Genomic DNA, 12501 nt, shown 5'->3' with positions numbered 1-12501 from the left:
AACAGCAATACTGTCAATCACAACTGTTTTCAGGGCAAGTCACAAACACATTGATACTGAACATATTTAAGTAAAATGTTCACTGACAACATATTTGCTTTCCACTAAAACATCTGATTTTACCATACAGTAGTGACTCTAGCTGTATTAAAGTGTGTTATGGTTCTGTTCAGACTCGCAGCTCTTGGTTCAGGTCAGAGAAAGAGCCTGGTCTGGTTTAATACAGAACAAGTTCACAACCTGTTTATTTACATTTACAACCACCATATTTCCCTAACCTTATCCAAAGAGCTGTTGTTGTCTAGACCACAGATGAGACTCCGAATATGAACCTGGTCTCAGGTGTGACTACACTCACCAACCACTTCCTGATGATTCCACTGATGTTCATGTGCAGCTTCATTAATTTATTTACATTTAAAAATTCTCAAAATCCAGATTTTGTTTCCTACAAAATGTTTTTGTTGTTGCATGAACATGACTGTGTTGAAGTAAGATGTCTCAACAACTGGACGGATTAACGTGGGCAGACACATGATGGCAGTGTTTAGTGCCATTTAGCAAATGCTAACACACCATGCTAAGATGGTGAAGATAACATGCTGATGTTAGCATCAAGCTCAAAGCACCACTGTGTCTAAGTAGCCACACAGACCTGCTAATGTGACTATAGAGAGAGAGTGAGAGAAGGGGAGGAACAGTGAGACAGACAGGAAGTGAAGCTCCTCCACAGACTTTAAACAGCTCAAACGTTCAGCTCTGAACCACACTGCATCATACTGCAGAGAATTATATCACAGCTGAAGGGAACATCTGTATGGGAACCTGACTGAACATCAGACTCTTCATATGGTGAGTAAACACTTGTTTTGATAAATAAATCTATTGATAGATTTAATACTTATGCTTTCATTTAACGATGGACTTTAAATGTGTCATTGAAGGCCATGAGGCTAATTTTCAACAGTTGTGATGAATTAAAGGAATAAAGCTGACTACAAGTAAGATCAGACCAGGAGCAGGTGGGTGAGACAAGGAGCAGTTAAACACAAATAAAACATAAAGAGTGAGACAAACAACATCCATGAAGGCAACAGATAATATAATACTGTATAATAATAGGAGACACTGAGCAGGCACAATTTAATGCAGTTGAATCATTTCTTTTAAACCACCTGCTGCTGTTATTTCATTTTTCATTTTTTCATTTTATTTCAATTTTAAATTGTATAAAATCCAAAGAAAAATCACAAAGAAGCTGCAAAAAAACAACCAAAAAAAAACCGCACACTGTCTCCGGTTATTTACCTTGAGTTCACAGTTTTCTGGTTTTTTTTGCTTTGAAATAAACCTTTGAAAAATGGAAGGGAGAGTGAGAATGAGCCATAACAGGAACAAACAAAGAAACGAACAGGACATTAATATAGAAATATATGTGAGGATATTATGTCAGGACTTACAAACACAGGGGTCATCATGACCCATTTTTTCACTGAGTTTGTGTGTATATGGGATGTATGACTGTGTGTTAGAATGTATGAATGTGACCTGTAAAGTGCTTTGAGTGGTCAATAAAACTAGAAAAGTGCAATGCATTTACCATTCCATTCAATTAATCATAAAGTTTATGAAATGTCAAAACCTAATGAGAAATTAATATAATATCTCAGAGCTCAAGGTGACGTTTTCTTATTTTATCCAAACAAAAACATTTTTTTTAATGAACTGTTAGAGTGCAAATAAAATGACAAAATCACATAGAATGTAAAACATTAAATATAAATATCCTATTTTGGTATGAGTATTTTAATGAGGGGGTTGGGATTTTCATGTGGGTGTTTGGACCCCAGTTTTTCTAAAATGTAGGCTATAACCCTGAATGTCATATTCACACTGAGAGAAGCGGCTGTGCTCACATAGGGCAGTACACAGGAAGAGCTCTGTGATGGTAAAACAATTAAACCACAGCACTTCATCAGAATGTTGAGGTTTATTTCTTCTGTGAGAATGTGTTTACTGTGTGATCTCCATTTCTTACGAGCTTTATTCTGAAAACATAACTGCTTTTTCTTTAAAAAGAAAAAAAATTATACATAATATAGTGAGAACATCCTGTAAAATTACTATTTTCAAAACTTTATTCTCACAAATATTTTTTTTCTCATTATATTATGACTTTATTCTTGAAGTCTTGGGTTTTCCCCCAGCATTGGCCCTCATCCCTCCTTGTTCAAAATAAATACATCAGGAGGGCAGCAGCCAAAATAATGTCATAAGGAAGACTCATGACAAGTCATCCTCAGAATAATTTTACTCTTTAAATACAAAACAAGGCAAGACAAGGCAAAAACACACAAAAAAACATGATAAGATAAGAATAATTATCATCCAATCACCCAAAAATGACAAGGCATAGCAGGTTAGTGCACAGAACAGAGAAGTCACTCCTCAGCTTTTCAGTTGTTTGTGAATGTCCAAGTGCAAAGGTTTTCACCACAAGATTTGAATGAACATAATCCACCCATGCTTTGGTCATATTGTCCTGGAAAAAAGTTTAGTTTGAAACTGCTTGATTCACTTTGATCAAACAATTTGAAGAAGGTTAGGTTATTTATTTGCTTGTGCGCAACAATTGGAAGATGTGGCAACAGGTTGATACCAGAAACTGACTCCTCATTGCTTCCTCTGGGTTCTAATAAATTTTCTGTCTGTGGTTTTTTTGGCCCACCGAAATTATGTCAGTGTAAAAAGTTCTGGCTCACCGGGAAATGATAAAACCAACACAGTTTACCAGCTGGTTTACAGGACTAACACCATCAGACGGGAATCAGCTTGGTATTCTATCAACTGAACTGACTACATTGGACTAGGTCAGCGGTCTGCAACCTTAATTATTGAAAGATCCATATTTGGCCCCTCTCCCCCAAATGAAAATCATCCGAAGCAGCAAAACCTATTTGACCCTTAAAATGAAGATAACACAGTGTTAATTGTTTATATATAGTTATACTATATATTACAAAAAAACTGTTGACATTTTATTTCTGTTTTTACCTGTTATAACAAAGCAATACACCAAACTCTCTGAATAGGAAAAAAAAACACTGGCATGTGTATCCCTACTTTTAAATAAAACAGAACTATGCAGGCCTATTTGAGTCCTTCTCTTATTTGTGAAGGATTAAAAAAATAAAAAGTAACCCACTTTGAAATGAATAAAACATATAGTTGAAGCCTAATAGCTTTAAGAAGAGTAATAGCTTTAAGAAGAGTAAACATAAGAACAAGCCAGTTTGTATTTAACTATGACTCAAGTCCATTTCAGTGTGCAATCATCACACCGACTTTTCTTTTTTTCGATTTATCCATGGTTAGCTTACTAGGGGTCCGAATCTCAAGATTAGCCACCTTTTGGCGGCAGGAAGAGGCAGTTGGCTGTAAATGTTGCTATGGAGACATTGTAAGATGTGACGTATATTTTAGTCGACGAAATATTATCAGTATCACCTAAATCTCCAAAATATGAGGTGAAAAAAGAAAAAGACAATAAAAAATAGCCGTTATTTATTTTCATATTATTTTATTTTCATCAAAGCTACAGGGAACCACTGCAGAAGGGCTGAAGAGTCGCATGCGACTCCAGAGCCATGGATTGCCGACCCCTGCACTAGGTGGTCACTACTACTGATGCTTCGACATGTTAGCATTTTGATATTGTTGATGGTTGTGAAGGAGCTAATTTTAACGACTTTGTATAATTAGAGATGTTGTGATCTATTACTGTATCATATTTACAACCTGATTAAAGGTTTTGTTTGTAAAATTGTGTAAAACATTTAAGTAAGTAAAAGTAAGGGGGGGGCAAGGCTCCGCCCCGAGGCATCTATTAATATTACTTCGGGCTTATTAGTGCCACGGGTGCTCAGCTCCGAGGCACTCCTCTACAGCTAGAATAGCTGAGCAGAGCCCCGAGGCATCTATTAATATTCCTTCGGGCTTATTATTATTCTTCCGCCAAATTTTGGCGCGTAACTCGTCCCACAGCTTTGAGAAAACCCTGGTAATATATACATCAAAACGTGCGTCTTGATCCCGAAAGAGGTGCTATGACTTTTGGTGTTAAAATTCCAATTTTTCCCAAAGTTATTCCCAAAATACTGGGAATAAATAATGCATTAGGAATGCATTGGAATTTTCTTTAAAAACCCACAAAATTTCATCTTTTTTCTACAAAATTTCACCTTTTTTCTGAGTCACCCAGCTCTCTCATACCTGCACGTAGAAATGTGATTCAAACTATAAAACGGAGGAAAACTTCTGCTCTCTCCAAAACACAGCAACTGTTTTTACATAACATGTACACTTTTCAAACTATGAGCACTCAAAGGAGGAGTGGAAATCACCTTTTCTTCAAAGTTAGAGTGACAGCGTCAGTTGGCTAGAGTGCGTGAAGCAGTAAAAAATAACCTTTATTTTTATTTTTAACTCGAGCTCACGGCCAAACTGTAAAAAGGAGACAAATAATTCTTTCTGAAAATGTACACATAGTTGTTGGGATTCATAAAATGTAACTTTGACAGGCAGGGTCTGCACAAAATTTAAACGGGGGTGCCGAGTCCGGCAGCAATACCTGTCTCACTCTCATTGACACCTAATGTAATCGTCTTTTTTTTTCAAAAGAATCTCACTCTGTCTTCGCACTGAGCTTACTCACTCATTTTAAGGAATATCTGAATAAAATAGAGACTGTAAGAAACTTCTGGCTTCAGTGTCTGTCACGGTGTTTTCGGTTTTTGAAAAGAAGTAACGGTTTTCTCATAATTTGCAATTGTTTTAAGCCATGTAGAAGCCAAATTCTGGGCAGATTTTCACATTGCCATGGCAACGGCAGCTCCTGACCTGTGTGCGTGTGTGCGTGCCTAGCAACCAGATAACCAACTCTCCAAGCTCCGCTAGCTTTACATTAGCCGCATGTTAGGTCTTAAATTACATTTAGTTAGGTCTTAAATATGTAAGTCCATTTACTGCTTCCTTTGTTGCTTTTCTTTTTGTTTTGTTAAATGAGTGAATGAAGTTGTGACGGTCTCCGCTGAGACAGAGGAGAGGAGAAGCTACTAGCCCTCTCTCGCTGTCACTTCTAGTCGCGTTGCTCTCCTCCCCAGTAATGTTAAATTTAGCACCGAAAAAAACATAATAGTGGTAATTTAAATAGCGGTTCATGGGATTTATTAACACTCAGGGGTCCCTCTGTCCTTTTTTGGACATTTTCTTCACTTTTCTTTTTTGATTTGCTGATCATTTTGGCTGTGTTACAGCTGAAGGTATGGATTTCTGCAAGAAAGTGTCTTTTTTGACATATTTTTAAAATCTAATGTCAGTTACTGTTACAGGTCTATTATACACTGGTAACACATTTTGTACCCTCTGGGGTTCCTTGCGTCCAAAAAAGGACACACAAAGAAAATGCTATAAAATCATCATATATCAATATTTTTTCTGCTTTTTTTTGCATACATCTCTTAAACCACTTCAGTTCTGCTCAAACCTACCAAATGTTTATTAGTTTTCAGGATTTTAATCCTTTAAATGCCAGTTTGAAGACATGTTGCCTCTTGTTTTATTAAAAAAAACAACACAGAATATGAGATATTTCCCACATAATACATGATGGAGGGATGTGACATTGTTTTATATCAGAGTCTTTTATATCAAGACATTTCTCAAAACCAGAATATGATCAGGGTGACTTTGGAAATAAATCATGTACTCATCTCGGCAGTAGCCCCCGTGGCACTCAAAATTTCCCTGGAATTTTCTAGTTATATTTTCATTATCTCTCCAGCCACTGGTCAAAGCCACTCACTCTATGCTTTTCAGAACATTGGGGAAGATTTATAAAAAAACTGATGTTAAATTCATGTAAACTTCAGCTTTAATACACTCATTAATACACTCCTAAAACCTTGGTATTCTGGCCTTGACTCCTCTCCTTCGCGCTCTGATCCTCTCCTCCACCGTCACCTTCTGCTTGTGGCTGACAACTAGGCCTACTGTCAGTCCTGACACATTAACTGTATCTCGTCAGTAACATGAATTACCTTTTTTTTCCCATGTTAGAAGAACTAATGATGTCTGCACTCTGCACTGTTTCCCCTGTCCTCACGATTATCCTCCTCATGAACTCACTTTTTAAAATAATCTGTGATTTGAGACATTTCTGCAAAAAAAAAAAAAAACATACACCCTGAGATGTACCATTAATTTAGGGAAACTTTTCAAGAAGCTGGGTGTGCTTGGGTATAAAAGAAATAATTTTAATTTGTACAGCGGCACTACATTGCTGTAGCGGCGTGCAGCCACAATTGCAGTTACAGATGTCAAATCCACTGAGTACTGAGAAAACAAGTACTAGAATTTTGTCAGGAGGTGGCATGAAATTTGACGGAGGCGGCCACCTTCCAATTCTCTATGCAGGAAAAACCCTTTGTAAAACACTCTCTTACCTTCAGAGTTTTTGATTTAGATAGATTGTTGATTTAGATAGCTAATGTTAGCTAGTTTCTTACTTTAGCCTTACAGATAAGCCAGCTAATGTTAGCTAGTTTCTAACTTTTGCCATAAGGACAGTTTAGCTAACTAATGTTAGCTAGCTGATAGCACACAACTTAATTTCCGGTGTTAGCTTGTCATTTCATTACCAATAGGAAAATGTCATATGTGATCTAATGTTGCTGGTGCTCAGTCGTGAGCAGTGAGACAATGGAGGATTAGTTGTTGTAGAGATATGTTTTGACATCAGTAGAGTTTATTATTTCATGTTAATAGTCTTTGTGTGGCTGTGGTGGTTTACTGTTTTACCTTTTTGATATTAGGCACCTCCTTTGTTTTGACTCAGGAATTCAGGAGTTTTACCTGTTGGGTTATTGAACAAAATAAAATCTATCTGTGCTGAAGGCTCAATAATTGTATGGGCAGTGGTGGAAAGTAATTAAGTACATTAACTCTAAGAAGGCTATTGTGCTTAATTACAGTTTTGAGGTACTTGTACTTAAACGAGTATTTCTATTTTTTGCAACTTTATACTTCCACTACATTTATTTGACAGCTTAAGTTAAACAAGCAAGATTGTAACACTTAAGTTCGCTGAAACACTGTACTGCACTGGTTCCCTTTCACCCTGTAGAAAAAGTTTACACCCCTGATTATCATTTTATGATTCATACCCTGACCATACCTGCAATATGTGCACTCAGTAAAAAAAATGCCATTACACATGATTCAGTGGTTTAGAGAATTGATGTTAAACCCATATGAAGGACAGAATCAACAGGAGCATGCATAAATGAAAAAGCAGTGGTCTGAGGATTTACAACTGCTCATAGACACAATGAAACTCCAGTTTTCCCAAAAATTTACACATGACTGTGTTTAACTGTAACTGTAACTCCCCGAACTGATACTGAATGTTTCCTTCTTCCAGTAAATCCCACCTCATTGTGACTCTTTCACACAAACACTCATAGTGAGCTAAAAGCTGTTTTGCTTAACAAATGAGTCTTGCAAATGTTCCAATTTTGTTCTCCTGAACATTCATAGCAGCTCCCCATGAAATGCTGCTGAGGAGCATTGCATCACTTCCTGTATTGGATCATCTGTGGGGGAACAAAGCAGAAGTTGTTGCTTTTCTGCTACAGATCAGCATCATCCAACATCCCAACAAAAAGTAGAAGTCAGCTTGAAAAAATGAATTAAAAAATAAAATCTGTGTAAGATAGAAACTTCATTGCAAATTTACTTTTAGTTTCAAGATATATCAGCTGTTTGAGACAGTTAAATGCCCTCATTCCCAAAAAATGTAACCTTAAGAATCCACTGGCCCCATGATGTTTCACATTGCACCACCCTCAGGACAGATTTCACATCTTTAGCTAAGAATAGATGAATCCTCAGTGCGTCCAACACTGTACAACTGCGGCTGCAATGAACACGGAGACTGAGATCTAAGCCTCTGATTGGTGGAAAAAAAAGACGTCAGCAGTGTCACTGAGTGCAAGATTGAGTGCAAAAACACACAGCAAACTAAATGAATTTCTCTCACTCTGTCCAAAATAAAATTAGAATTTTGCAACACTGCATTTTAGGTTTTCAATAGTATTGTTGTAGTAGTGTTGGCCAAAAACTGGAAGCAAAGTAGTTTTAATTCAGCAAATAACCAAACTGTCAAATCTCACAGTCATGTATTTCTGGTAATTCGAATCCTGACATGGAGTCACATTATCAGTCAGAAACGATATTGCTGCTGAGAGTGTATGTGTGTTGGAAAGTAGTTTTACATACAAAAGAAACACTGAGATGCAGGAGAAGAATTTCGGTGTTATGAGGTCTTCTTACTGTGGGCCACAGCTGCGTCATGTAAAATATTGTGTTCTCAACATAAGGAGATCAGAGGACATGATATTCTAAGATATTAACTGTTTCCGGGACTTAGTGGTTTTCATAACTAGAGTCAGATCAGCACAACAAGCCTCAGTATTTAGAAGTGTTGTTCGTAGCCTGAACACTGGGTTGAACCTCTGTAATGATCAAATGGTGAAACAATCATCTGGCACCAGCCGAGGTCACATGATCCAGACTGGTTTGGGTCAGGACGGGGGCTAAAAATAATTGAATCAGGACAAGAGAACAAAAAACCACCCAGTGTCGTCCTCCTCCTCTGTCACTGCCAACTGTAAATGTCCTGTTATTATAAGAGTGGATGAAGGAGGAGTGAGGTGGAGCTTGTGTGTGTGTGTTGGACTGGGATGAATCAGAAGTAGGAGGGAAGTGTGTGGGATCAGCAGGACAAACAGGAGTGCAAGACGCGTTTTATTTGTGCACGTGCCCCAGTGTAAACAGACCGCTGCATGCTCAGTCCATGAACATGAAAGGCTCCTGTGGGGAGTTAACGGAGAAATTCAGCAGAGCAGGACACACGGAAATTGCTTTGTGACTCCTTTGTTGACATGTGAACGTAAAAGGGGTCATTGTGAGAACAAGACTAAGAGTCTAAGAACACGCTAAAGTAAAAATAACCAAACTGTTCTATAGATAAACCAAAGTTTTATTAGTGTGAATTCTTATTTGATAATGGCACTATAGTCAGAGCATCACCAGTGTTAATACAGTTCATCCTGAAGGGAGCATGGCTCAAACTAATTTTAACACAAGCCAATAGTGGTTGAGATATTTCACTGAAAAGTTGGACCTGGTGGTGGTCCAGAATGTCAGAGGAGCACCAAAGTCTTGAGAGTTTATCCTCTGGGGACCTCGGATCTCCGCAGCAAATTCAGTAAAAAAAATAAAATAAAATAAAGTCAACAAATTTCTCTCTGTTTCAAAAATGTGAATCTCATGGTGGCACTAAACAAAAAGCCACGTGATCACCAAAGTCAATAGGATTCATCCTCTGGAACATCTGGAATGTGCAGAATATATCAGACACGATGATGATGATTATGTTTTGTTTCCAGGTTATGGATAACCTCAACTCCACCCACTTCCCCACCAACCAATCAGACTTCAATAGCACCTTCACCGGCCAGGTGCTCCCTCCGCTCTATTTTGTGACCTGCATCGTGGGCATGTGCCTGAATGGTGTGGCAGCATGGATCTTCTTCAGAGTGCCGAGTGACTCAGGTCTCGTGGTCTACCTGAAGAACATGGTAGTGGCCGACCTCCTCATGCTGACCACTTTCCCCTTCAGGCTGGCGGCTCAGCTGGGTCTGGGCGGCTGGCGCATCCATGTCATCATTTGCCGCTACACCGCCGTGCTCTTCTACTCCTCCATGTACGTGGGGATCCTCTTCATGGGCCTCATCAGCCTCGAGCGCTACGTCAAGATCGTCCGACACACCTCCTCCTCCACCTGCAGGTCCAGGTTAGGCGGGGTGTCTGCGCTGCACCTCCTGCAGAGTGTCGGCTTCGCCCGGGTGCTGGCTTTCTTCACCTGGAGCCTGCTCCTCCTCTGCGTCCTGCCCAACGTCCTGCTGACCAGCCAGTTGGCTACTGAGGTGAACTCTCGGCACTGCATGGAGCTGAAGACACCTCTGGGTGTGCAGTGGCACCGGATATCTACCCTCTTCAGTGTGTCCCTGTTCTGGGTGACGTTGCTGGTCCTCGCCTTCTGCTACGCCTCCATTGCCCACAGGGTTTACCAGTCGTACCGCCGTGTGCGCCGCAATAGCAGCGAAGCCTGCCGCAAGTCCAACCGCAGCATCTTCAGCATCCTGGCGGTGTTCTTCATCTGCTTTGTGCCATATCACATCTGCCGCGTGCCGTACACGCTGAGCCAGATGCCAGACTCGGGCTTCAGCCAGGACACCCGGTTCCTGCTGTTCCAGCTAAAGGAGGGGACACTCTTCCTGTCGGCACTCAACGTCTGCCTCGACCCCGTCATCTACGTCCTGATGTGCCGGAACTTCAGAGAGTCGCTACTGAGGAAACTGTCAGGGAGGGAGAGGAGGAGGTCCTTGACCACCGCCCAGAGCCTGAGTAACATTTAGGAGGAGAGGAGATAAGGCAAGGACAGGAGACAAGAAGAGGACACAAGGAAAGGAAGCAAAGAGAGGAGGAGAGGAGAAGAGGAAACAAGAGAGCAGGGGATCAATCATTGACAAAACAGTCTAAACGGTTTGACAGCTTTCAACTGTCACCCAATCTACATCACCACATTGAATCAGTTGCCATGGAAATGCAGATGTTCAAACTGGTCTAAGAGGTTATTTGAGATTGTTTTGTCCACCAGACCTGAATCACACTGTGGTGTAGAATAAATTAACAAAAAAAGATAGAAAAAAGGAAATTGGTAATGAATGTACCATCTATGTCTGTTTCTCTTGAAGTAAATCATCAGATCTATATTTTGACTCACAGATTCCAAAGACAGTATAACATTTTGATTAAGTGTCAGGTCTCCATGAGTGAAACTGAATGTAATTTTAAGAAAGGTTAGTGCAGCAACAATGCAACAATTTACATGTACATGTAATAATGTGATACTCTGATAGCAATGTGTATAAATTCAGAATTATGTATATATAATGGTAATTATTGAAATGACAGTATACTATATATTATGAAATGAGATGTATATAAAATGTCTGATTCACATAGTTTCATTTTTGTTTTATTTATTATTAAAGAAAGAAAAGGAAAGGAATAGAAAAGACAGGAAAGGAGGAAGCCACATTGTGATTTTTGCTGTTATGGAAGTGAAACTGGACTCTGATGCGTGGGCATCAAACCTGTGGCACCAGACTCTGCTGTGGTGTCCAGTTCTCCTCCCGCATCACGTTACTGTGACTGATTCACTTTTCAGTAAATTCAGCTGATTTGGTGTTAGTGGCTCTGAGGTCACATGAGCTGCTCCTCTCTCTGGAGCTTCAGATGACTGTAATGTTTACACTTTTGAACTGAGGGTGTGTTTGGACTGAATATGTTCCTCCAACCACATAAAAACCTGAAAATCATGAATTATGTTAAAACTCATAGGATGTTCCAATGCCAGATTCAATTAGTGTGGATTCATCAAATAAAACATTTGTGCAGTGAAACAACACATGTTGTGTCTTTCCAGCCAGTGCAGAGTAAGCTGAAGTCAGACACTCCCCTTGAGAACATTTTATTTTTATTTTCTTTTAAAATATGTATATTTTGAATATCAATATACTATGTAAACAAGAAGTATGCTTAAGTGAACACATTTAAAAGGGCGAACCTTTTAAAGGGCCAGTTGGGCAATTGTTGGGCTTGGACAAAAGAGAGATGTGTTAAAAACATTATTTCAACTTCATTATCATTGATATTTAAATTGCTGACATAAAAATCCTGTTACATACAAAAGCAAGTGGATAATTTAAATGATGTAACATCACCACAGATGCTTAGCCTATGCTATTGAAGAATTAAAGCTAACAAGCTAGTGCTACAGCAAGCTAGTGATAATGTTATTATTGTAAACTCAGCTATTTAGCCTTTTTAAATGATGATAATACATTTTGTGGCATTACAAGGGGGCAGGTAGTAGAGGGACGCTACATCCCCATGCAGGAGCAGCTGCCACATCACAAAATGGCTGCCGTGACACACTCCAACTTCCAGAGTGCCTCACCGCTCAGACAGGTGCAGGTGCTTAAGCCACCTGATTGCACTGAAAAATATGTGGAGCAGAACAAAGAGGGCAGGGGGGACAGAGAGGACAAGGCTGGAAGGAGCAGGATTGAAGCCACACTGGAAAGGATTGTGAAAGGACCCATCTTTAAAGGAAAGTGGACACTTTATGTTGGACTTTATGTTGAAATCGCCCTCTCTGTTGGGACCTTTTAAGTTGAGTCACAGGCCTTGATTTTGAGTGGAAGAACGCACCTGAGTTACCTTTCTGTTAACCTGCTGGTTGGAAAATAAAAATTCCCCTTGTTTTCCAGTCCATTGCACTGCCTCACCCTAGCCTGCCCTAGTGACCTC

General features: G+C 39.5%; 1 protein-coding gene across 1 annotated transcript; it reads left to right on the top strand.

Moving 5' to 3' along the window:
* The first annotated feature begins 806 nt into the window (after positions 1–806).
* Positions 807–10786, top strand: LOC111238005 (P2Y purinoceptor 14-like). The gene is made up of 2 exons (XM_022767366.1): positions 807–852; positions 9510–10786. Exons 1-2 carry the CDS (start codon positions 850–852, stop codon positions 10539–10541), a joined length of 1035 nt encoding a protein of 344 aa, XP_022623087.1. The 5' UTR covers positions 807–849; the 3' UTR covers positions 10542–10786.
* Positions 10787–12501: the final 1715 nt, after the last annotated feature.

This window comes from Seriola dumerili, unplaced genomic scaffold, assembly GCF_002260705.1.
Source record: "Seriola dumerili isolate Sdu_G_001 unplaced genomic scaffold, Sdu_1.0 BDQW01001168.1, whole genome shotgun sequence".
NCBI classification, from domain to species: domain Eukaryota; kingdom Metazoa; phylum Chordata; class Actinopteri; order Carangiformes; family Carangidae; genus Seriola; species Seriola dumerili.
Note: the sequence above shows the minus strand (reverse complement) of the source record. Positions and strands in the feature narration are given on the sequence as shown.